Consider the following 26710-nt stretch of genomic DNA (forward strand, 5'->3'; position numbering starts at 1 on the left):
CTAAATCATTATGTTTTTCTTTTTCATAACCTTATCTTCTAATAAAACATAGTTAGAGTGCTTACTTAGACAATGAGTTCAACTGCTCTTGAAGGAGATTCTTTATTTCTTCATTTTCTGGATAATCACTGTACCAAGAAAAGATTTTAAATGAGTTCATTTTCTCTTCACTTACAATTTATTTATTTCACTTACGATTTATTTCTTCACCAGAAAAAAAGCTGTATTAATATAGAAATAACTTCTTTGTAGTCCTTGGTTAAAAACCTGGTTGTAGACCAAAACAGCAACAGTCTACTCAGGAACCTACCAATCATCTTTAATGTCTGCTTTTATGTTATTTAGTCAAAACCAAGAAATGAGTAAAGTCTCCTTGGCCTTCAAGAAACCAGAAAATTGATCAGTGAGCTCTAAAAACTATTAGATTTAGATTCATGTTAATAAGGAACTTAGCAATGACTAAAGGAATCTGCTTGTTCTGCTCTGCAAAATGACCATTCATTTCTTTAAGTAGATACTTCTTGGAGAAAAGATACCTCATCATATTATTATCTTTTTAATTCCCCTAACCCAGGCCTATCTGTGCATTCCACATGGCATAAGTCCTGTAACACCTGTGGTAGTTTAACTAATAACCACTAATAATGTGAATATTTTTTTGCAATGAGGCAGACTATAAAACATAAAATACCTCTGAAGCAGGCCCCTTCATGCTGCTTCTAAAAAGAATTAATCTTGTCCCCAAATTCCTCTTGGTCTCAACTGGCCCTCTTCACACTCAGTATGCCATGCCCCCTGTTCAGACAGTAAGACTACCACAAAGCCACCTGAGAGCAGCACGTGTACTCACAGCTGTCCACAGGCTCACGCTTCCCCAAAGTCCCCAGAGGGGTGAAGACAAGAGGCAAATCAGTGATTCTTTTAGTGTGTCTGCCATTACTGCCTCAGCTCGGTTTTAAGTTTGCAATCCCTATAGGCCCTGGAGACAGGTCACTGCTGATTTTCATGGGTGTCCTTCAATCTTAAATCAACTAGGAAAGGAAAACAAAAATGCAAAAAAACTTACACGTGAGAAATGTCTAAAGAATACCGTCCATTCCAAGGCTGATGTAATAAGAAAGCTTTCAAGGCGAGGGCGGCCCTTGGAACAAGGAGATACGGGCACCACACGGGTTCTAGACAAGAAAACAGTTTTTGCTTTTAATAAGTAAAATTTTATACTACTATAAAGCTTCAGCTATAGACAGTTTACAGAGAAGTCAGCAGAGAATGGTGTGTAAGTCTGGTGGCAACTCAGAGAGTATATTCAATGTAATCACTACTTACGACACAGGGGCTAAGAGTTGGGGAGAAAGCAAGATTGAAGAGTCTCTGACACCATAGTGATACTATTTAAAGTGCTTGGAAACAGCATCATACTAAATGTTATTAAAGTCTCATACTCTTGAATTCCTTTTAGATGCTGCTAAAAAGAATATTGTTTTATGCCATTTTATGCCCCTGATAATAGGCAGTGTGGGCAAGAAGGATTCTCCAACTCAAAAACAGGGATTCCAATTTTCTACATTTGTCTGACCTCCCCCTTTATGGGGGGTTGGGGGAGGTATCAGACAAATGTAAATAAAGGCCAGGTGGAAGAAGAAGACTATCTAAGCTATTCTAAGAAAACGTATTTGAATCGATGTATTATGATTTTTCTACTTGTCATCAAGGAGAGTTGAAGAAAACATATTAAATATTATATCACTGCACATGACCTCAAATGATTTTATTTTTATCCGACATCAGTAAGTCCAAAATACATTTCTAATTCCTCAGAATAGGAATATTATATCAAACAGACTGATATTTTTCCAAGCTCAAATCAGCACATATCTGGCAGCAAACACAGACATCTTTTTCCTAACTCCATATTTACACTCTCACCAGTTTTTATTCTTTAACATTTATTGAGTGTTGTTCTGAGTTTAAAGTTCAATATGTGGAAATATGCACAATTTTATTGTCCTTTCCCCATTATAATTTAAAAATTTTTCCCTTTCTGGCTGAGGTCACACCAACAGAGATTGGATAGGAATAATTTTTTTTTTTTTTTTTAGTATTAGGAAAACTTTAAAAGAAAACTGTGATCTAAAATCTGGCTGCAGGCCAGCCGTTCGGGTATGGTATTAAACATGTGCTAATGACGGGCTCTAATTCTGTAGTCAGTTTAATTTAAAAATAAGTACCCTGGCTATGGAGATTTTTAGATACAAATTTTAAGTTAAAGGTCAAAGAAAAGCTTCTCAAACATTTAGATTATATTTGCACACTTCTTTACCTAGAATTAGTAACTAAAAGAAAAATCATCCTTGAAATTCCCTCCATTTCCTTAATAACTTTATGTTTAAAATAGTATCTATGCTTGTCCTTCCCTAGGAGGAAGTCCTGTTACTTCCGCAGAGCTGGCAGGTGTCTCAAGGACAGATATGGGAATGCAATGCTCAATTTCTGCCTCAGCAGATGGCAGACACGGTTACAGAATAAGAAGTGGTGGTTCCCAAATACAGTGGCAGGGTGGGGCAGTGACAAAAACAAAAGCACTCCTAACGTAAGGTAGCCCAGCCGACACAAACAACAACTTGGTAGTGCCTCAAGCACAAACATAACATGAAGGGGCAGGTTTTCAAAACACTGTTGCCTCTGAATGTGCCGAAGATTGACTCTACAAAGGTACAGACAATTCCCAGAGCTGACAGTTTCTAAGATGAAACTCAATAAATGAGTAAACAATTCTCTAATGAAATTTTTTGCAGGTCAGACAGCTCAGGGTGCACACCAAATATACGCTTGGAGAAAGCTTCACGAAGGGAGTCTGGTTTTCAAGTAGATTGATGGGTGCATTCACAGACTTCTCATCCTTCTTTTACAGTCACAGTTATTTTTGCTAAAATAGTTTTCATTCTGGAAAAAAAAATCTCGAAGCATAAACCATACAAAACCATACAAAAAAGGGTAAGGTAGTGCAATCATCTAATTTTGTTTTGACTGGCCCTTTAACAAGTCATAAGATGGGCATCAAGATTCATGATACTCAGAACACTTTCCAAAGTGATTTCTCCATGATGCATGGTTGAGAAAGATATAAGGCTCACTATTAAAAAGCCAGCAGCACCTTATCACTAGATTTATGTCCTCTAATGAGTTCTCCTAAAGTCTGAAGAAGCCATTTTTATAAATGCAAGCATCTTTGATCTTTTGACAGAGCACTCAGAAAAGGGTCAAGGAAGGGGCGCTTGGTAAACCAGAGTCAGGGAATGATTGACGTCTGCAGTTACAAAGAGTCTAGCATCTCAGCAATAAAAACACTCAAGCTTTAAGTTAATATATAATATTTTCTTAAACTCAGATTCCTAGAAAGCAAGACTGAGATGAAACAGAAGCATCTCTCTCCCCTGAAGAGAGCAGCTGGTGCAAAATAAAGACAGGTTTCCGAGCATCCTTTCCCTAGAACTCCATACCAGTTAACTCCTGTTCATCCATCCTAAAACAGGTGGACTTCATGGACATCTCCAGGACCCTGATACACCCATCATCTGAAGCCAGGATCACTTTATCTGATGTACACCAGTCCACGTCCAGTATCCGAAAGGTTACATTTCTTCCACTTCTTAAACTGCTCACCATCTGAACCTTCAAGAGTGAATTTGATTGTCACTTTCACAAAGAAAAGGAAGATGTTAATCATTCTGGATTAAACAGTCAAGGAAAGACAGCGCCTGTGGCAAAGGTCCAGTTTACGTTCAAAACTGAACAGTCTTTGGCAGTCTACCTTCCACATGCAGACTGCATTTTAAAGGTCCCAAAGATAGTGATAACATTAAAAATCTGTTGAGCTATCACCTTTAAAACAGAAATACTGTGAAAGAAAAATTTTAAAGGAAGAAAACTTTTAATACGCTTGACAAACCCATTACATAGTTTTCATTTCTAAATCAGAAGGAAGAAAAAAATACATAGTTCCTGTGGCCAGCAGCTTCATTTGCAGTGTACCCACGTGGAGCTGGGCCTACCTCTTTAGTATCCCATACTTCAGCTCCATCATTGTACATTGCTATTAATTTTTGGTTTCCTTTACCAGGGGCAAAACGAATCTTCCTCACCCAACTTCGGTGTGTAGGTATTCCTCTGAGGACAAACAAACAAAAACCAAAACACCAATATGAAGTAGAGTAATATCTCATCATCAAGAGATATGTCCAATGTCTCTTTCTATTTCTGTTTTTGACAAGGTCTAGTGATGTGACAGGAGAATCTCTGCTTTCTGGGACAGGGGCCACGTATAAGAGAAAGTGTCTGCTCTTTAACAATGGCTGGAATAGTGTCCCAGGACTTCTGCATGAGCCACCTGCAGATAAGGGTCTTCTATGAATGTTCCAGAGTTTGGCTCAAGGCCCTTCCTCCCAAGTTCAGTGACAAGAGACCCAATGGTCCAAGCTCCACATGACCATATTTGGTGACCCTGCTTATTACCAAGTCACAAGCCTCCAATGGAACCGTACCAAGAGATTTTTTTTTAAACCAAATAACACGATTGCATTTTTGACTCATACCTGGATACTCTGCCTTTCAAATCCCAAAAATTTAAATTTCCATCCACATCTCCAAGAACTAATGTATCACCTTTCCAAGCGATGCAGGTAATACTACCCATACTTCCCTAGAAAACAACAGCAACAAATACACATCAATTTCACCACTTATAAGCAGTCATAACAGAGAAATATTTTTATTTAATAACTGTGATAAAGTAATAAAGATATTTTAATAAAACCTAATTAAAAATGGTTTTGCTTTAGTAAGAATGTCATCAAACACTAACAGAGTTCAGACACTACAAGAGCTACCTAGCATTTCGATTTCAACTAAGAAGAACCAGGAGATTTCAATTAGATAGACATTGTTATCTGAACTAGGTTTATAGAAAAGGGATGTCTTTTGAGGGAGAACTACTTCAGAGAAAAGAAAATTAAAAGAAGAAAAAAAGAGAAGGAAAGGACACCCTTTCAAGAGAGCTCCCGTCTCCAAGTTATCCCTCACTGCAAAAGGATAAATAAATCTATTCTGGGGGAAACTTAAAGCTGTTTCACAGCTAATTGTTCAGCAATTTTTCTATTGAAAGAGAGGATCCATCACTACGTAGTACATCTGAAACTAACATAATATTGTATGCCAACTATATTTCAATTAAAACAAAAGAAAGAAAAAGGGGATCCAGAGCTTCACTGATACCTTCTGGAATAAGGAAGGTGAAGAGATACTGGGTATTAAAGGCATCTGCACAATTTGAATTCACAGAAGGCTCTGCAGAGAAGTTACACAGGGAAACACAAATATAAGAATGAAACACTACTGTAATAAATCCAAGTGGGGAGAAAGGAGCTTCAAGATCTAACACATGCACAGAGGTCATGTGATGGAGAGCCGAGAAGCCTGGGCTCTGGGGTCAGCTGCCTGGGCTTGAATCCAAGCTTTATCATTTAATTTGCTGTGTGATTTGGGGCATGTTTACTAATCTTTCTGTGTCTAGAATTTATCATCAATAAAGTACGGTAAGCTCACAGAACTTGAGGAGTTCCTATTACTGTTAATAAATTTCTACAGGTAAAGGCTTTATGACAATGCCTGCCACAGAGTAAACAGTCAATACATGTTAGCTATTAAATAATATTATTGCTCAATTACTTTTCTACTTATTCTCTACTTATATTAAAAGAAATCTTGTTTCTTAATTTATAGAACAATGTAAAACTTCACGTGTTTAGCTCTCGTGCCATCGATAGTAAGGAGGAAAGCTCCAAGGGTTTACCAAATTGGCTATTAGTAGACTTGCACACACACCAAATACTGCGTAAATCATAGTGTTAGTCAAGAAACAGAAGAAAAAACTGGATTAAGTATTTTAATGAATTCAATTAATAAAAAACTTAGAAAGCTATGTTAAATAGAGTTCTGTATAGTATAAAGATCTTATTTCTATTCTCCTGACCATATTAACAGAATGTTTAAGAATTTGCCTTTAAATTTACTTTTTCAGTCTTAAATTTTTTTTTACATTTTATAATCTTAGTTTCTAACTTCTAAAAATTAGAATATTAAAGTTTAAATTTGCCCAGAAATAAGTGTTACCAGCTTAGAATTACAAGTGATGTATTAATACAACTGCACAATTAAACAGCTCAGACCTTTCTACCTAAGAGCTTGTTGATGGGATATAAACCGTATGGAAAGCCTAAGGTGCTTTCAGAGGATGTGGCACAAACTCGCTTTGTGGCTCCAAATAATCCCAAGAGAGCCAGTGTAAGATTTAAAACTCTATGATAGAGTATTATTAGTTGACATTGATATGTTGCCTACGTGGAAAATATGATGTTCAAAAGATCAGAAGTAAGGCTGGCAGCAAAGCAAAGATATTCATTCTCTCCTGCTAGTCTGGTTTTCTGAATAAAGGCAGTCAGTCAACTATAAACTCTCCATGAGAACATAATTTAAAATGTCAAGCTTTCTGCTTCTTTTCCATTTTTATATACTGTTAGTTCTGGGGCCAAAACTCAGGGGAAGTTTCAACTCAAAACAAATGTTTAACACTTTACATTTGGGAGGAGGGTAAGGTAAATATTGGATTAAAATAAACAAACAGGGCTTCCCTGGTGGCGCAGTGGTTGAGAGTCTGCCTGCCAATGCAGGGGACACGGGTTCGTGCCCCAGTCCGGGAAGATCCCACATGCCACGGAGCGGCTAGGCCCGTGAGCCACGGCCGCTGAGCCTGCGCGTCCAGAGCCTGTGCTCTGCAACGCGAGAGGCCGCAACAGTGAGAGGCCTGCGTACCGCAAAAAAAAAATAAATAAATAAAAAATAAACAAACAAAACCTCTGCCTAAATTCTACATGTTTATTAGTCATTGAAAAATATTTTGATTACTGCAAATAAAAATAATGAACCAAAACCAATTTCTCTTGTTTTATATAGTAGATGCTTAATTCTCTTTCCCTAAAAATAATGTGCTCTAAAATATGCACTAATTTCACTAATAAGGCTGGACCCTTATTAGGATGGTCATTCCTTGAGGCAGCTGCTTCTAGCTGTGGAATAAAATGATCTGGCAGGCAGAATAGAGACTTGCTATATCCTGACTTCAGATCGCCATAAAACAGTGTAGAATCTTAAAAGCTGTGTGGTGCGATAATCCTGAAAGAAGCAGTTACAAAGAGAAAAATTCATTTGTCTAATGTTCAAAAATTTTTAACTTTTTTTAGGGTGGGGGGGAACTAGAATCTCAAAAATTATTGGATTATTTCTATTCTAATCTCAAATGTGACGTGATTAGAAAACAAAGAGACTGAGCTATTTGCAAGTGCCACTATCGGAGTTCAGATGGGTCCTTCTCTGGAGTCTAGAGGAGCTCTGAATATTACTAAGAAAGCAAACTGACTTTCCAGAGGACAGCTCGTTACACTGCAACTCTTATGCCCACACCCTTTAACCGTAGCTCTTCTTGCTACACACTTAAAGTTACTGCTCCTACTTATAACTACCAAATATCAATTTTTCACATTTGCATTATTTTCACACTAGTGAAAACTTTTGGCAATATTAGAGAGTTTAAAATAGACATTACTAAGTCTCAGATATGACTTGTTCTATATAACAGTAAAAACGTAATTACAGTTTGAAAAGCACTTTCGCATGCTAGTTTCAATTTTTATCAATGAAGGTTTTTTGGATGCCCTCAATTCTTCTAAAGCTGTTAATAAGGAAGATGTGGTAGCCAGCCCCTAAGAGGCCAACCCCCCTACCTGATTCTGCCTTTGGTATTCACGTCCTTTGGTAGTCACCTCTCACAATGAACAGTGACCCAACAGCATACTGTGAAAATGTGACTTCTGAAAACGAGGTCCTAAAAGACACTGCAGCTTTCTTTTGCTCTCTCTTTGATCACTCGCTCTGGAGGAAGCTAGCTGCCATGTCTGAGGACACTCAGGCAGCCCTATGGAGAGGTTCATGTGAGGAAGAACCAAGGCCTCTCATCACGGCCAGCATTAACAGCCATGTGAGTGAGCCATGTGGGAAGGGGATCCCCTGCCCCAGCCAACAACCTCATGCAACCTCATGAGGGTTGGCATTCGCCTACAACATTCCATTTTTAGATGGCAATTTTAAATCAATATATATATATTTAAAAAACCATCTCATCCTCCAGTTAACGGTTATAGTATTATTCGTTAACAAAAACATTTTCTTCATCCATCCATTAAAAACAACCTGTGAGATACACATTGACACAATTAACCACAAAACCTTGATTAGAGAACTCCACAAGCCCACAGGAGGATATACATGTTAGTAAATATTAATAAATATTTTTATACCTATAACCTGATTACTATTACCCAAAAGTAATACTAGATTTTAGTCAAATCCTTCAGGGTAATGCTTGAAATGGAAAGAAGAGAAACTAGAGTCAGACAGACAGACCTGGCTTTAAAATGCTGCTCTGCCATCACTAGGCTGCGCAACCTGGGGACAGTGACTCACTCTCCCTCAGTCTTGTCATAGATAAAATGTAAATAATTCCTCATGGATTATTATAGTGATAAAAATGAGTAACACACGGTTAAGTATTTAATCGAAACAGTTATAATGCTATTCTCTAGCAGTATGGAACAAGTTTAATCAGTGCTAATAGCTCCTTAGTAAAGTTTATTTACATTACACTTTTCTGAGATAGTTTTCAAACTCAACTATGGCTTCACTGGATATAAAACCAATAAGGACTTTAATAAGAAATCTTAATGAAGGTTTAGTCACAGGTTGGACTCACGTCTGGTGGAATCCGAGCGCTCTCTTTCACTGAGTTTCCTTCAACAGTGAGATGATAAACTTGGCCATCATTATCGGTAAACACAAAATGCTCCCGGGCAGAGATGTTCTGACTGAGTTCAGATTTACTCTCAGCCTCCTGCAACAAGCTTTGGGATAGAGGAAAATAAGATAAAGATATTTCTTTTCCCTCAAGTGACATAATTAATTAACTCACCCCAAATACAGATGCATTAACAGGGGGTCAAAACCATTTAAAAAAAAAAGAAAGGCTGAAACTAATCTTTGCCTAGTAATAACAGGAAAACACAAATTACTCCGAATGCCACGAGTGAACACTTACCCTGAACAGAAAAATGTGGTGATCTAGACCTCACACAAGAAAAAAATCCTTTTTGCTGTTTCTGCTGCAGAACAGAGGCCTTACCTCGACTCATCATTCTCTCTGAAGTTTTTTATTTGTAAATTTAGTGGGGATGGGGGTGGGGTGGTACCTAAGTTAGAATCCCTAATACGTTTCCTTTGGTGAACATAAATGACAATGGGACCCATCTGGATATTCATGCTACATTCATTTGAATTTCAGAAGCTGAAGTTTATGGAGCAGAAGGGCACTGAGAATGATCACATTCACTAACGGGTGCTGATGTGTAGGCGTTACTGCACAAGTTACTGCTGCAAACTGCACCAAGCAATGCAATACTAAAACTAACCTTATAGTAATATGAGCATGTACTGAAACATCAACGTATGTTCAAAAGCAGACTAGAGGTGCCTTGGGATGACACTTGTCAATTTCGCAACCATGACTTGGCTATTACAAATGACAGGGGTGGAAACAGGGTACCTGATCACAGATGACTCAACAACACTCAGCTCTGTATCTGAGACCACGGTCTGGCGGGCCATGGCCTCTCGGGTAGCCAGCTGTTTCTTTCTTAGGCTCTTCAAGTTGTGAGAAGGTGACCACTCCTGTGAAGCAAAGACAGACATGCCCGCAAGTGATCAGTTTCTCCGTCAAAGAACGCTTCCAGAAGAGCTGGGCATACCCGCCATTGCCCAGCGTCACTTATTATTACTACACATGAATTCACAATTTGTTCTTAGGTTTTACTTTTTTCAGAAAGGTTGAATGAATGCATCTTCATTACTGCTTATAGTAGAATATTTTAATGATCTACCTCTAATCTTCAATTACAGCTTAAAGGAAAAGAGCTTAATGGCCAACTCCAACAGGTTTTAAACTTTTGATGCTTTCATCTTTTACAGAATGAAAATAATACATTTAATTATGGTACCTCCCACTCCTTACCTCCCCACCTCCCCCTTAGGTACACAAGGTGAGATGATCACACTCCTCCAATCACGGCCCATTATCATCTGTAGGTCCACCCCAAACCTCTCCTTTTATTTATTTATTCCTGCTTATTCTAATGCATTTAATCTAATATCCTCTCATATGTATGAATTCTTAACATGTAGTTATTTTACATGCACATATTTGTGATCTGCATTAACAGTAGTGTGTTATATATCTCATCCTGTTTCTAACTCTTTTTACTCAGTGCAATGTATTCAAGTCCCACCTCTGTTGTTTCTGCATGTTATGTAACACTCCATAGGTATATCTGCCAATTTTTAGCCTAGTTTTTAGTTTAGTTTAGTTTCCCAGCAAAAGACACCCAGATTGTCTCTATAGTCTCCTCACGGCAAATTACACTGCAGTCAATATCCTCACAAAAGTTCCTGTATGACCAGAAGCTGATCAGCTGGAACACAGAGGATGTCTGTGTTTGCCTAAGTGCTGCCAGTTTGCTCTGCAGAATGGCTGCACTGGTCTAGATACCTATCAGCAGCGCCAAGGAATTCCTATAGCCCATATTACACCCACATGGGATGCTACCTGGCTTTCCACTTTTTGTTAGTCTAAAAGGTATATCATGGTTATTTTACTTTGCACATCCCAAAACCTATGAGTTTGAACATTTCTTCACATGCTTGTTTGGCCTTTTAGGTTTCCCTGCCATTCATTAACTGTTCACATGCTTGTTCGTCCTTCCACTGGGGCTCCTGTCGCTTCATTGCAGGAGTTCCTACAATACTAATCCCTTAGAGGGATTAGTTAACCCTTTGTCCATCTTAGACACTGGAAAATTTCTTTTTTCAACTTGTCTTCTATATTTAACCTTGACAATGGTCTGATTCATTGAATAGAAAGCACCAATCTTGATATAATCAAATTCATTCAATTTTTTTGCCTTTTGGTTTGAGCTTCAGATATCCTCTTTTGCCCCAGAATAGAAAAATATTCTTCTGTATTTGTATTAATTTTATAGCTTTACTTTTTTTTACATTTAGGTCATTAATCCTGTGAAGCCCACCTCTGAATATGGTATTATGCAGAGATCCAGTATTTTTCTCCATAAAGTGAGACAGTTTCCCCAATACTGCCTACTAAACAGTCTGTCCCTCCTCTTAGGTTTGTGAGCTACTTTACTGTACATTCAGTTCCCAAACATTCATGGGTCTGTTAATGAGGTCTTTATTATACTGATCCATTTCTCTTTCTCGGGCCAATATGACATTGCTTTTATTTCTACGGTTTAATAATATGTACTGTATGGGGTAGGACGCGTCCGACCCCCACCCATACTGCCTACATTACTCCTCTTTTTTCAAGGTTGACTATGACCTTTATTTTTCCATAAATATTTTAGAATATGTTTATCATGTTCTTCAAAATATCTAAATTAAATTTAAATTGGAATTTAATATAATATTAGCTTAACCCATCCAAGAAAATAAGAGTTGTCTCCATTTGTTTAGATCATCTTCTCTGAATACACATTTTTGGCAAGAAAATACACAGGATTAATGATTTCAATTCAAGCTAAAGAAAAATATTCACCACATATATACATACCTAAATAAACTGTTTACTTCTTAAATTGTAACTTACCAAAGCAGTTATTGCAGGGAAGTTTTTGGACATTTCTCTAAGAATGGTACAGGTCCTAACATCCCATAACTCCAGGGGTTTATCTTTGAATACAACTGCCAAATACTGTCTAAAATAAACAAAATTACTAAATAAACCTCTTTTTGCAAAATTTTCACAAGCAGTGCAAATAAAAAGTTCAGTAAATCAGAAAACTCAGATGACACATTCTAAACAAAGAGAATTTAAACTAACCTTTAGCCCTCATGGTTAACAGTCCTAAGAAGGTAAAGCTCTAAAATGACCTGTGAGAGCCACATAGCCATAAGTAGGCAAGAAGCCCAGCTCAGAATGATGAGAAAAGGCATGAGTTCACATCCTGGTGCCACATATTACAATAACCCTCCTGAGGCTCGATTTTCTCATCAACACATGAAAATACCACTACTTACATCAATGGATTGACTGGGATGCAGGTTACGGTAAAAATTAAATGAAAAAGTAAGTAAAGTTTCTATCATGCCGACAGTGAGGAAATGTGACAGAGTAGGAAGATCCCTGTAGCGCAGTGTTATCAAAGGACTCCCACTTGATAATTATGTGACCTCAGACAAACAATGTGACCTTTTGAGTTTTATTCTGCTTATCTTTAAAATGGCAACACCTGTCTTACATACCTCACTAAATACTGTAAGGATAAAAATAAACAAAAACGACCAGCACACGTGAAAGACTTTTATAAACCGTGATGGATTATACAAATGCAAAATGTTACATTTTTTATTATATCTAATATAAAAACAAGGCGTGTATGTAAACAACTAATATAAAAGAGAATCTGGTAAATGCTATAGAGATTCACTATGAAAGTTATTAATTTTGACAATAGGAAAATGGCATTCTAGGCAGAGTTACAAGTGTGATAAATGGCAAAAGACAGGAAAGGACACAGGGTGTTTGGGGGAACATGCTGTTTGAAATGCAAAGTATGTGAGAGCAATCATCATGAGAAAGAAGGCTAAAATGTGAATTTTGGATTCACATTATAAAATCCCTAAGACACCCTAAAATGCAATGCTAGCATGTGCAGAGATTCATCCTGCAGAGAAGAGCAGATCACTGAGTTCTGAAGCAGTGGTGTTAATGTGATCAGTTGTTTAAGATGTATTAATTTGGTAGGCTTGTGTAGAGTCAAGACTGACTGGAAATAGAAGAGACTGGAGTCCAAACAGTTTGAGCAATTCTCAAACTTCTTAGTCCCAGGACTCCCTTACGTTTAAAAGCATTATTGAGGCTCTCCTCCAAAGAACTTTTGTTCTTATGTGGGTTATACTAACTGATATTTTGCATATGAGAAATTAAACCTAATATAATTATAAACTATATTAATTCACTCAAAATGAAAAAAAGAGAAAATAACTACCAAGATGGTAGATGAAAACATATGCCATATTGGTAACTACATTAAATATGAATAATTTACAATGCAATTAGAAGCAAAGATTATCAGATCAAACAGTAAAACAAGTCCCTATTATAAGCTCTCTGTAAGAAATCAACTTTAAAGACAGAGATAAGTTACAAATAGGAGGAAGGAAAAAGATATACCATACAAACACTAATCAAAAGAAAGCTAGAGTGGCTATACTAATCAGACAAATCGGACAAACTTCTGAACAAAGAATATTAACAATGATAAAGAAATCAATGAATCAAAAGGGTATGATACGCATGGAGTCAATGAAACAGAAAACAGAAAACCACAGAGAAAAATCAAAGAAACCATAGCAGTTTCTTTGAAAAAATTAATAAAACTGACATAATTTACTGATTATCAGAAATGAAAGAGACATTACTCAGATCACACAGCCATTAAAAGAATAAGGGAATTATTATGAACAAGCTTATATCAATAAATTCAACAACTTCAATGAAATGAAGGGACAGATTACTTGAAAGACACCAACTACCAAAGCGCACTGAAAGAAATATATATATATATAACCTGAATAGTTTGGCATCTATGAAAGATGAATTTATATTTAAAAACTTTACTGCAAAAAAAATTCTAGGCCCAGATGGGTTCCTCAGTGAATTCGCCCTATTTAAGGAAGAAATAATATCAATTCTACACAAACTCGCCTAGAAAAAAGAAGAGGAGGAAATATTTCACAACGCATTTTACAAGGCCATTACCCTGATTCCAAAACCAGTCAAGGATATTACACAAAAACTAGACCAATATCCTTCATGAACTCAGATGCAAAAATCCCTAATAAAGTATCAGTAAATCAAACCCAACAATGTATCAAAATATTAGCAAATCAAATCCACTAATATACCATGACCAAGTGGAGTTTATCCCAGGAATGTCAAGTTTAACATCTGAGAAATCAAGCAATATAATTCACCATATTAAGCCAACTTAAAGAACAAAACAAAAACACACCAAATGATGATGTCCATAAATGCAGAAAAAGCATATGACAAAATTCAACACCTACTCAATGATACAGAGTTTCAACAAACTAGGAACAAAAAACTTCCTCAACCTGATAAAGGGCATCTACATGTATCTACAACAATATCTTTCTAGATATGTCTCCTCAGGCAAGGGAAAGAAAAGCAAAAATAAACAAATGGGATTACATCAAAATAAAAAGCTTCTGCACAGCAAAGGGAACAATAAATAAAACAAAAAAGACAACCTACCGAATGGGAGAAGATATTTGCAAATGATATATCCAATAAGGGGTTAATATCCAAAAATATACAAAGAACTCATACAACTCCCCAACAAAAAGACAAACAACCTGATTAAAAACTGGGCAGAGGAGGTGAACAGACTTTTTCCCAAAGACAAACAGATGGCACGTGAAAAGATGTTCAACATCACTAATTACTTGGAAATGCAAATCAAAACCATAATGAGATATCACTTCACACCTGTCAGAATGGCTATTATCAAAAAGATAAGAAGTAAGTATTGGTGAGGACGTGAAGAAAAGGGAACCCTCAGTTGGTGGAAATGTAAATTGGTGCAGCCACTATGAAAGACAGTATGAAGATTCCTAAAAAAATTAAGAATAGAACTACCGTATGATCCAGTTATCCCACTTCTGGGTATTTATCCGAAGAATACAAAAAACACTAATCCGAAAAGATACCTGCATCTCCCATGTTCATCATCACATTAATTACAATAGCCAAGATACAGAATCAACTTAAGTGCCCATCAACAGAGGAATGGATAAAGAAGATGTGGTGTATATATATATATATATATATATATATATATATATAAAACAATGGAATATTATTTATCCATAAAAAGAATATCCTGCCATTTGCAACAATGTGAATGGACCATAAGGGTATTATGCTAAGTGAAATAAGTCAGAGGAAGACAAATACCATGTGATTTTACTCATATGTGGAATATAAAAAAATTAAAAAAACAAACCAAACCAAATAAAAATAAACAAGTAGATACAGAGAACAGAGTAGTGGTTACCAGAGGGAAAGAGGTAGGAAAGAGGGCAAAATGGGTAAAGAAGATCAAATGTATGGTGACCGATGGAAAATAAATTTTTGGTGGTGAGCACGCTGTAGGGTACACAGAAGTATAAATACAGTGTCGTACACATGAAACTTACATAATGTTATAAATAAATATTACCTCAGTAAAAAATTAACTATTTCAGTATATAAATAATTGAAAATCGAAATAAAAAAAGAAAATACACCATTTATAGTAGCATCAAAGAAAAAGCAAAAAATAATTCACAAATGATGTGTAAGACCTATAAGCTGGAAACTACACAATATTATTGAAAGAAATTAAAGAACTAAATAAGTGGAGAGATACACCACGTTCATGAATCACAAAACTCGGTAGACGTCAATTCCTCCCCATGTTGATCCATGGATGCAATGCAATGAAAATCAAAATTCTAGGAAGCTTTGTGGTAAAACTGGTAAGTTGAGTCTAAAGTTTATATGGAAATGCAAAGAGCCTCGAAAAGCTAAAGCAATTTTAAAAACAATTTCCGAGTGCTTACTCCTTTCTTTGTTCTTTTGATTAGTTTTCATTCAGTCTCTGTTGTCAATAATCCTGCTTTACATTTATTTTCCCTTGGAACAAAAAACTCAGAAACTTACTGGAATTAGATCTAAATTACAAATAAGGAAAATGAATTCTTTTACTCAGTAAACCCAAACTGAGGTGGAAGTTGAAATAAGAATTTCACCAGATAACAAATAACATTTCTTAGTGAGTGACAGGCATTTATATCAACATAGCTATAGTGGAACACAATGGGGTTACTGGTCTTACCAATCTAATGAAATGTTAAGGTTCAGATAAATTACCTTGTCTTTTTAGAAGTGGAGAATTAAAAGCAATAGCAACTTAATTTTGCGATTAAAATATTTTCTTTGATATGGCTGCACATCACAGTTTGCTATCACTAAGAAATTCTATATGTATGCATGCATACTCTCACTTTCTTAAAGATAAAAAAATCCTTGAGATTACCTTGTGAGAAGACCAGAGAATTTTTTTTTAGGATGACACTTACTTCAAATGAGATACTTTAATCATTTCGATGGGCGATTCATCATTACCTCGTTCACCACGAAAAGCAATGCTCCTACCTTTAATTGCAAATATTAAAAGGTAAAAAAGCACATAAAACATGTAAGAAACTAAAAGCTGTACCAATGTAATTTGATCAGTGCTACCCTCTATTCCTGTTCCCTCTTCCATTTGCTTCTAAGCTGTTTCTAATAATCTAAATTCAAAAGTATTCTCAAGTATTCAAAACTATTACAAGTTAAAGACCAACAGTATATTACTTACATTCAAATATCTACTTTATAAAAAGATATTTTCTTTTTTTATAGAATTTCTTGAAGTCCTTCTGTGGTTTTTTTCAAATAATTTAATCTTAGAAATTTAGAAATACCAATTTCTAAAGTTTTAATGCATCTATGGTAAAGCAACTGCTTACTGTAAAAACTACTGGTACATTCAAGGTAATATAAATATTTTCATGTTTACAAATACTAATTAGTGGAGAAAACACTCTTTGAACAGGTATTTAAGATTTCTTGTCCCATGTGCAAAATACTCAACTACAATATTTTGACATGTTCCTATCAAAAGGTCTCTATAAACTGAAACTGGGGAATATTAAGAATTAGTTAATAGCCAAAGAAACTAAATGGTTTTCTATAACTTAAAAAATGCAAGTTCTACTTTATGTTTGAACAAATATACATATTTTTTGGCTGCATTGGGTCTTTGTTGCTGTGCATGGGCTTTCTCTAGTTGTGACGAGCGGGTGCTGCTCTTCATTGTGGTGTCTGGGCTCTCATTGTGGTGGCTTCTCTTGTTGCAGAGCATGGGCTCTAGGCGCACGGGCTCAGTAGTTGTGGCACACAGGCCCTAGAGCGTGCAGGCTTCAGTAGGTGCGGCACGTGGTCTCAGTAGTTGTGGCGCGCAGGCTCAGTAGTTGTAGCTCAAGGGCTTAGTTGCTCCACGGCATGTGAGATCTTCCCGGCCCAGGGATCGAACCCGTTTCCCCTGCATTAGTAGGTGGATTCTTAACCACTGTGCCACCAGGGAAGTCCCTGAACAAATATATTTTAATATCTTTTCCTAGATTTCTATTACATTAAACAAAAGAGAGAACATACTCAATTCAAAGACAAGTGGATGCCTATATGCCTCCCTGCTCTTCAATGCCATCAAACAGAAGCTCACTATTATTATTCACCAAACACCCTACATCCTTTCCTGGCTCTGCTAGTCGGCTGCCCTCCTTAGAAGACAAGGCTGTAAAAGTCTATAATCTATGAATTTAAATGTCCCACCTAAAAAGTCAGTAACTATTACTTAGAAATTTGTTCCTCAAAAATAAATCTGTGAAAGAGAGATTTTAAGTTATCTAACAGTCCTAGACCTGAGCTGATTGGAAAAAACTGAACAGGCATTTTTTTAGTGAATGATACTACAGAACAGCATTTCATCCCTGGGCTACCATGTACCTACAGTGACCAGTGCCAGTTTATTGGCAGCTCAGGAATGTAGGGATAGGGGTCACCAGGCAGGTCATTTCCAATTAGACTAGAGCAACACTGGACTAAAGTGGGGCTAATTCTTTGAGGTTTAGTAACATACTCTGATAAGTAAGAACAACTATAAATTAGAAATATATATTGAGAATATAAGGAAGCAACCATATATATGATTTATTATACACACAGGTAACTTATTGGTTAAAACTATCTACATATATTCATATTGATAAGCCATTTAAAAAAAAACTCCCCACAATTTTGTAAAAAAAAAAAAAAAAAAAACTATTTGAAATCATTCCATGTGCTATATATAAAATAATATAAAACCATCACCTTACTCTATTTTCAAGTTCGTATTTTGAAACTCATTGGGCTATAGGTTTTTAACAATTGTGAACAGGTTACTTTACTGGAATATTTCCTATTGTAAAGTCTTTAAACTCCGAAATTAAGTTTTCCTATTTAGCCAGCCAGAGATTATCAAAAGTTTTAAATTTAAGCATTTAAAAAGAATCCTTATTTATAAGATTTTTAAGGGTTTCACACAAAGGCCAAAATTTTTAAAAGAGAATCTAATAAAGTGTAACTACAAAGATTGATTTTAAAACTGTACTCCTGGTTATCTACAACAATGTACTTGAAAGTACAACTGATACCATATTTATGAATCTGTCCATTCAGGCTAATGGTACTCCATTTACCATGCACTTGTGTTAACATAATTTGCATACAATGATGAGTCTTTTCTAAGGCAATTATTATAGAACAACCAAAAAATGAATATATAAACATAGAATATATAAAAATTAATATATAAATGAGAAAAAATTCCAAGGTGAAAGAAAGTACTTTGGAACATGTTTTATAAATAGCAACATCTTTGATCAATATGATGGTACCATTTTAAATATCTTAATAGTCTAAATACACAAACCTGTTGGAAGATCAACCAGCTGAAGTTCATTCCTCACTAATCCCATGTTGTTTGGTGTTGAGGTAGAAAAAGAAAGAAAACCAGTTAAACTCGTCCATTCAATACCCCTATAATGAGAAATTAAACAAAGATTAATCTAATATTCTTTTTTTGTCTGAAAAATTTATTTGAAAAATAAGTTTTTTCTATGACCTAAATTTTATTATACAAGATAATTAAGGAATTATATTAATATGACATTTATTTGAGGCTATATTATCATACATTTCCAACATATATAAAATTATTTCTAATAAAACTTTATCTCCAGATCCAATAAGAAGACAGGTTATCAGAATTCATAGCACTAAAATGGCTATTAGAATCTGGCAAAGGAGTCACATCACAGTATTTGCCAAGAATTCCACTGGTTAAAAACAACTGGTACAGAAATATTCTGAGCAGACTGCTTAAAGTTGAGCACACGTAGGAACTTTATCAAATTTTATCAAAATTCTTAGTTGGTTAGGAAGCAGAAATTCCTGAAGCAAACAATACAACCTGAGCTATTAGATTTGGAAGTGGATGAACGTTCCAAACAGTATGTCAATTAGAGAAAAGCATAAAAGAAAAATCAGACGAGTAAGTAACCTATCAACCTAATGTCCTGGGAGTCCCCTTTATTTGGGACTGATAGTAGGTGAGTCTCTGTTTTTTTCCCACTAACGTAACTGGCTTCACCATCAATGGAAAATGGGGGGGACCCAGGACAAGCGAATTCATCAGAGTCACAAAAAGAAGTGAGAAACACTACTATTACCCTGCATTGCTTACAAGGTAATGGAGCTGACTGGGAGGCAAGTCTAAACCTCTGTTCTATATGCAATTGCTCATCAGCATTTACAGGACAACCATTTTTAACAATGACATAATGTCTATGGCTGCTTTCACGATACAATGGCAGGGCTGAGTAATTGTGACAGAAATTTTATGGCCTACAAAGCTTAAAATATTTGCCATCTGTCCTTTACAGAAAATGTTTGCTGACCTCTGATCTAGTTTTTCCACTTCTACTCCAATTTGAATGCTCTTGCTAGATTTAGCATTAATACTGCTCTGAACATGTCTCTCACCTGCCCAAGAAAAGGTATCAATACAATGGCTCCTGCATCAAATCCAAACTCTTCTGTGTGACTTCCAAAGCCATTCGGCATGAAACTTACCTCTCAATCATCTGAACCTTGTGTTAAAAAGGTTCAGATGTTAAAAACCTTGCTATTTTAACTAGAGTAGCTTTTCCTCACTGACCCCTGTGTACCCACCTACTTGTCTTTTCTCAGAGGAGCAAAGATAATCCCAAGAGAACTGAAAATAACATTTGCAACAGCAGGGAATTACTGTAGTTATCAATTTATAACTCTTCAAATGTAAAGTTGTGTTGAAACACTCAGATTAGGCTGCTAAAAACGGAGAACTCTTGAGAACTTCCATGACTGGAACGACCCCTCTCCTTCCCTGTTCAAATACTATCTAGTATCAAGTCCCAGCTCCAGCACTTACTAGCTCTGTGCTCCTCTACCTCTCAGTTTCCTCATCTGCTGTGCAGGAGTAATAACACTGAGTGCATAGAGAAGGCCTGGCACAGAGTAAGCACTGTATGTATTCATAATCACCATCAATAATTACTCTTACTTCAAGATCTAACTCAAGCCCTATTTTCTTCACTAGGCCTCCTCATTTACTATACTCAAACTGCACCTATAGAGACTACAATATAAGTTGGTTAATTATTCACTGGAAAAGTCAATTTGTCTTGTTTCTCTTTCTTTTCCCTAACACATAGTACTCATTAATTTTTCTACTGAGAGTGAACAAAAGGAGACAAGAATCATTTTGAACTTCTGTTCTCTAAATAAGTCTGGTAGCTTCAATCAGATCCGTTTACCCACAGAAACCTTAAGATATACTTTCCAAGTCTTGCTGCTGGCAATCTGAACTACTTATACTCCAGTATAGTAATGCCACTACCTCTGGACAGTAAAAATTTCAGTCCTCCCACTTTTCATTTATTATTTTTAAAAATACATCTGTTAGGTACCCCATATATGCCGGTGCCTGTGCTATTAAGTACCCAGTACATGCTAGCGAGTTTGCTAGGCTAGGGAATACAGCTGTGAATGAGATGGAGGTAACTGTTGTCCTTCAGGAGCCTACAATCTAGCAGAAAAGAGACATTATACAAGTGCATCTGGTATTATCTATCTCAAAAGAGAACAGTGCTGAGTTCAACAGGACCCTGTAAGAGTCACATGGAATCTGGTCTCAGGGGCCAGGCTGGGCTTCCTGGGGAAACGTTAAAGCTGAGACTCAAAGGGCAAATAGGGTTTTGCCTGAAAGCCTCAACAGCTTTCAGTGGAAACGACAGTGCGACTGATGGAGAAGCACTGCAGTAGACTGTAGTCTCTTAGAAGGGAGGTACCATGCCCTGTCTCTCTAAGCACGTGACAGGCACTCAGCAAATTCCGTTAGATTAAAAGAATGATGTCCAAAAAAAGCCTACCGTGCCTCCTTATGTTTCTAAGTGACGTACATACTCAGAGAAGTGCTTTCCCCCCAGTTTACAGGATGTCCCAGTGTTCAGGATATAGCAGAACATGGGTGGTTGCTTATTTATAATCGAGCACCACAAGTGTGCTGCCTTTGAGCAGATTCCAGCAGCAGCCTGTACATCTGACTCCTACTGATCAACTAAAGAAAATAAAAATCGAGTTGGACTTCAAAGTGTATTAGATAAGGAGGGGATTATTTCTCAAAAGAAAAGAATGAAAACTCTTGTCAAACACAGCTGAGCACAACACTGCTCCCAGGATTAGAAAACCATTGTCTAGGTTTAACCACACACTGAGCTCTATAAAAACTCTTAAGAACAGCAGCTCATTTTCTGACTCAGTCTAAGTTTGTTTTGTAGCATTCCTTGCTACTGAACAATTGTAACCTTAGAATCTACCAATAGGGATTCAGTGTTCTGACTCCTATGGATTCCCAAGTTGGGCCTGTTCACCTGCATTGGGGATGCTACCTTAGCTACTTCTCAACACTGGGTGGCTGGGGGGAGCAAACACTTTCTGAAAGGTCTTGAAGTCCTACCGTTATATGAAACTAACTTCGGCAAATGTACAGACAGACAAAATAGAGATCATTTTACTTTCCACAAATCACTCAATGTGCTCAAAGCAATACTGAGTCAATCAGTGTTTTGATACCCATATAAACTACTGTTTTAACAATTTTTGACACTGAAAATAGTATTGGGCTATATTATTGTAATTTTAGCCTACTGGACAAAGACACCAACTAATAATATAAGAACTCTAATAATCTAAGAAAACCTATATGTACCACTCTACATTATTTAGTTCTAGGTATCTTCCACTGGATTATAAGCTTCCCAGGTTTTGTCTGTTTACAGGCATACAGAAGAGGCTCAATATATATTTCATATTTGTAAAGCATAACTGGTTAAAACATCATAGCTTTCAAAAAACGCATAGATGCAACTATCTGTAGTTAGGCAGTACCAGGCCATATGTATGCTAAAGACTGAAGTACTTAAGATGAAGTGGTTTTTAAAAACACTTTTAGTACTAAGTAGAAAAACAACTTTCTAAAGTTGGCCTTTAATTTGCATATGAGTATCTAGAACATATTGGGTTTACTGCTAATAAGTTCAGCAATTTTTATAGCACATCTGTGAAATTCTCATAATGGCTTTTAATTGTAATACTACAATTGCATTAATTGAAACACAAAGACAGCAGTATTTTAGCATCCTCTTGGGCACCATCTCTGGATGTAAAATGTGAATTATCTTCAAAATGGCAATTAAGAGGGAGAATTTATATTTAAAAAAAATGGAGCATACTTGCGTGATTGTTCACAACACTAGCCTGACTGAGTAGCATACCCCTTAGAGCTATTCGGTACCCCAAGTAACACGTTATAAATAATTTTGGTGTCAATAACAAATATTATCATAACACGTGTAAGTCATGTATTTAGTGACATCTATGACCTGAACAATCCAGGATAACAATCTTACTTACAGCAAATAGCTCCCTGATTAACTAGCTATCTTGTCTTTATTAAAGATTACATACTGTGGTGATCATTTCACAATATACACAAGTATTGAATTATTACACTGTACATCTGAAACTAATATGTTATATCTCAACTATACCTCAATATAAATAAATAAACAAACAAATAAATAAATAAGATTTCAGTGTTCCGAAAAAAATGACAATGTGCTTGACTTTCCAGAAGCATGTACCAAATTCCTGGCATTAATCCCGGCTTAGTCAACATTTTTATCTTATTGCCAAAATGTTCCCAACTGATCTATGTGAATTTTTTAGCTGGAGATTTAGCACATGTATCCTAAGAGCTCAGTTCTGAAGCCTGAAACGCCTGGATTGAATTCCATGTACCTTTTCATGACTCCACAATACTCAGTTCTTCTTCTGTAAATTGGGAATAATAATAGTGCCTACTGCATAGAGTTGTAGTGAGGATTCAAGGAAACAATGCCTGAAAAGTATTAACACTTAACATAATCCTTAGAACAAATACTGATTAAATGGTGAGTTTTGATTGATTGGTGTTTGCCATAAAAGGGAACACTGCAAACAAAAGCCAGGGGTGAAAGGAAACGTCAAGAGAAGCAACGCAGACAGGAAAGAAAGGAAGAGAGAAGGTATCAGTGGCAGCAGGGACTACTGGAAGGAGAGAGAAAAGATGAACAACAGCCTGGAAGGATCCAAGCAGTTACCTGTGTCTCTGCACCCCAAAAGCCTAACACTTTTGACGACATTAATCCTCCATGTAGATGTATTTAGGGAGATATTGTAGGGGCACAGCATAAGGTGGCGATAAACAGTCACTCAGGCTGTACCAAAAAATCATGCACTTGAAAGAATAAGGCAACATAAACTCTTCAGAAACTTCCATCACAATCAGAAGTTGTGATACTTCAAGGGTTGACCATTCCCCATTTAGAAAACGCATTTATTCCGAATAATGTGCACACTAAGGGTTCACTAAGAATTTTAACGTACACATGAGAACTATAACTATAATATAATGTACAGAAGTGAGAAATGGCCTTTCGGATACATCTGTTCCAACATCATCAAAAACTACTTGAAGATTAATAAATTTATATTATATATGTGTAACTTTACAATCCATCATTGCCAGGGCAAAGAAAGGAATATAGTCATGTGATCAGCAAGATAATGCTATGGAGCAGGTATGTATGTACTTTATTTTTATTTATTTTAACAAAATTTTTATTGGAGTGGCATGTATGTACTTTAAAACAGAAAGCAAGAGTCATCCTTCTGTTCTGTTAGCCTTCCCTCAGATACCTCTGCATACAGAGAACTCATAAAACAGATCACATCTCAAAATGAAAGAATAAATGAGATTAATTAACAATTTAAATGACCTTATTCAAAATTTTCACAAGCAGTCCTACTGAGGGATCTTTACAGAAAAGGAAAACAAACTATATAAACCGGAACAAGGGAACAGAGTGATATCCAGTGAGAAAATAGCCTTGGCCTTAGGAGAAATAAATAAGATGCAGAAATAAAGTGAGAAAAAAATTCTCCACTGCATAATGTTCTCTACAAAGTAAACAATTAGTACTCATCCTTAATGAACATAGCCATTAGTTGGACATGAATATGCATTACTCAAAGTTTTCAGTCAAATAATCACCACTGCAGAGTATTCAGTGTAGAAAAGTCCACAAGAACTTTTTTCTGGTATTACATATGTTTATAATTTCAATATCCCAATGACAGACTCACTTGACTTCACACGAGTGGATGCTTAACTCCTTGTGCAGCAGCCCACTGGTGAGATGGTACACCAGGACAGAACCATTACTTGTACCTATTAAAATGACATAGTAGAGGAGAATTAATCTAGTGGAAGTTCCAAATCTAACAAAAGTCTTTTCTCAAGATTTCAATTATTTTACAACATCTATATTTTATAAAAGGAACCCAAGCTAGGTGTGAAGAAAGAGTAAACTTCTCTGTCTTCCCTCTCATCAAAAATGGGCTTAGGGCTTCCCTGGTGGTGCAGTGGTTGAGAGTCCACCTGCCGATGCAGGGGACACGGGTTTGTGCCCCGGTCCGGGAAGATGCCGCGGAGCGGCTGGGCCCGTGAGCCATGGCCGCTGAGCCTGCGCGTCTGGAGCCTGTGCTCTGCAACGGGAGAGGCCAGAACAGTGAGAGGCCCACGTACCGCAAAAAAAAAAAAAGGGCTTAATCTCACGTGCTCTGTAATCTTACCTAAATCCAGGGACAGATTTTCAAAGACTTCACAACCTAATTCAATACACACAAAATCTGAAGATGCACCTTCTTAAGCTTTTTGAATGTTTATTATAACTGATCCTCAAAAAGGCAACCTAGCAGAACTCATTAACCAGATTTCTCTAGTTTTCTTTACAAAGATTTTGGTTTTGTTCTGTCTTTAACATTAAATACATCATAAAGTAAAGCGAAGTACAGTGGTTCACTGTGGATTTTACCGTTAAAGAAGCCTGAGTTTAAGCCCTGGCTCTGCCCTATACTTTTGCAAATTACTTGCCCACACTAAATTTGTGTTAGTATCCCTTTAACATGGGAATAATGGAAAATCTATTTGTTGGAGATTAAATGAGAAACGTACGTAAAACACTTAGTACAACACTCTGCACAAAGTAAGTACATGATTATTACTATTTCTGTTATCACTGTAATTATGATTTGTAGCTATTATTATGCCTAAAGCTTTTCGTGGTCTCAGGTAATATGTCATATTTTAATTAGAAGGGACATGGCCACTTGAGAAAGTAACACTTTCTTGAGAAAGTAACGTTTTCAGCCCTTAACATGTTTTTATAAGTCAAGCAAGAAAAGTGAACAATGTAAGTGACCGCACAATCACTTTCTCACTGCACATGACTTAAAAGAATTAATGGATTCATACAAAGTAATAGACTGTAGAAATAATAATAATATAATAACAATAAATGTAAAAATGCTAGGCAATTTCCAATTTTAGTTAACTTGCTGAATTAAAGCTTCAGAAATTTCTTGCAAAACTATTCTAGAGAAATACAGTATTACACTTACTTATTACTTTTATCACCTATTCTACAGTATCTTCTAGTACTGAGAAAATATCTAAAGAATTACTAAAACTTTTCAATTATCAGATGTTCATAATAATCATATGATTTCTACATTCTGCACATTTTGATGATGTTGAAACTATGATTTAATACTTAAGGGGCCCAAGAAGAAGTAATTCTGGTTGAACTCTGCTTCTCTTTTCTAATGACTCTGCAAGACTTTAGGCACTTATATTTTTTGCTTTTACTTTGTTATTATACTAAATTCAATAAATGACTTGCTATTCACTATATACCAGCACAATACAGCTTATTCTACAATGGAAATCTCAGAGCCTGACTCAGCTCTTGTTATCTAGCTATCCCAAGAAGTAATTTTCTCCAAGAAATTAATAAATTCCTAAATTGAAAGAGAAGGTATACTGACCTTGTACAGAGATGTACATACTATGTACACTGACCAATCCCAATTGAAACCTCAATGAGAATTTTAATATCAATAGTTTCTAAAATAAAAATTAAACATCTATCTGCATTTATATAAATCTGGACACCTGTAAACGCAGACCACTGAACCTTAAAATTCAAATCACTTTCAAAAGATAATAATGGGAAAATAAGAGTAGTGCCAAACAGTAATACTCAAATGAGCCATGAGGGCTCACAAATCAGCCATTAAGTTGAGACACACTGGCCATAAGGTCGGGTTTTCATTTTAGGAAAA

At 36.2% G+C, this 26710-nt stretch overlaps 1 protein-coding gene across 1 annotated transcript in view; it reads right to left on the reverse strand.

The window, feature by feature from the left end:
* The window catches only part of WDR11 (WD repeat domain 11), a 54338-nt gene that overhangs the window by 7725 nt on the left and 19903 nt on the right, over window positions 1-26710 (reverse strand). Inside the window, exons 11-21 of the mRNA XM_060033947.1 lie at window positions 24671-24755; window positions 18816-18922; window positions 16378-16453; window positions 11819-11927; window positions 9707-9831; window positions 8861-9008; window positions 4593-4699; window positions 4053-4167; window positions 3501-3672; window positions 1067-1175; window positions 66-128 (exon numbers count right to left, since the gene is read on the reverse strand). Of these exons, the coding sequence (XP_059889930.1) occupies window positions 66-128; window positions 1067-1175; window positions 3501-3672; window positions 4053-4167; window positions 4593-4699; window positions 8861-9008; window positions 9707-9831; window positions 11819-11927; window positions 16378-16453; window positions 18816-18922; window positions 24671-24755 (1216 nt within the window). The remainder of the gene's footprint in view (window positions 1-65; window positions 129-1066; window positions 1176-3500; window positions 3673-4052; window positions 4168-4592; window positions 4700-8860; window positions 9009-9706; window positions 9832-11818; window positions 11928-16377; window positions 16454-18815; window positions 18923-24670; window positions 24756-26710) is intronic.

The sequence above is a fragment of the Delphinus delphis genome, chromosome 16 (genome assembly GCF_949987515.2).
Source record: "Delphinus delphis chromosome 16, mDelDel1.2, whole genome shotgun sequence".
NCBI classification, from domain to species: domain Eukaryota; kingdom Metazoa; phylum Chordata; class Mammalia; order Artiodactyla; family Delphinidae; genus Delphinus; species Delphinus delphis.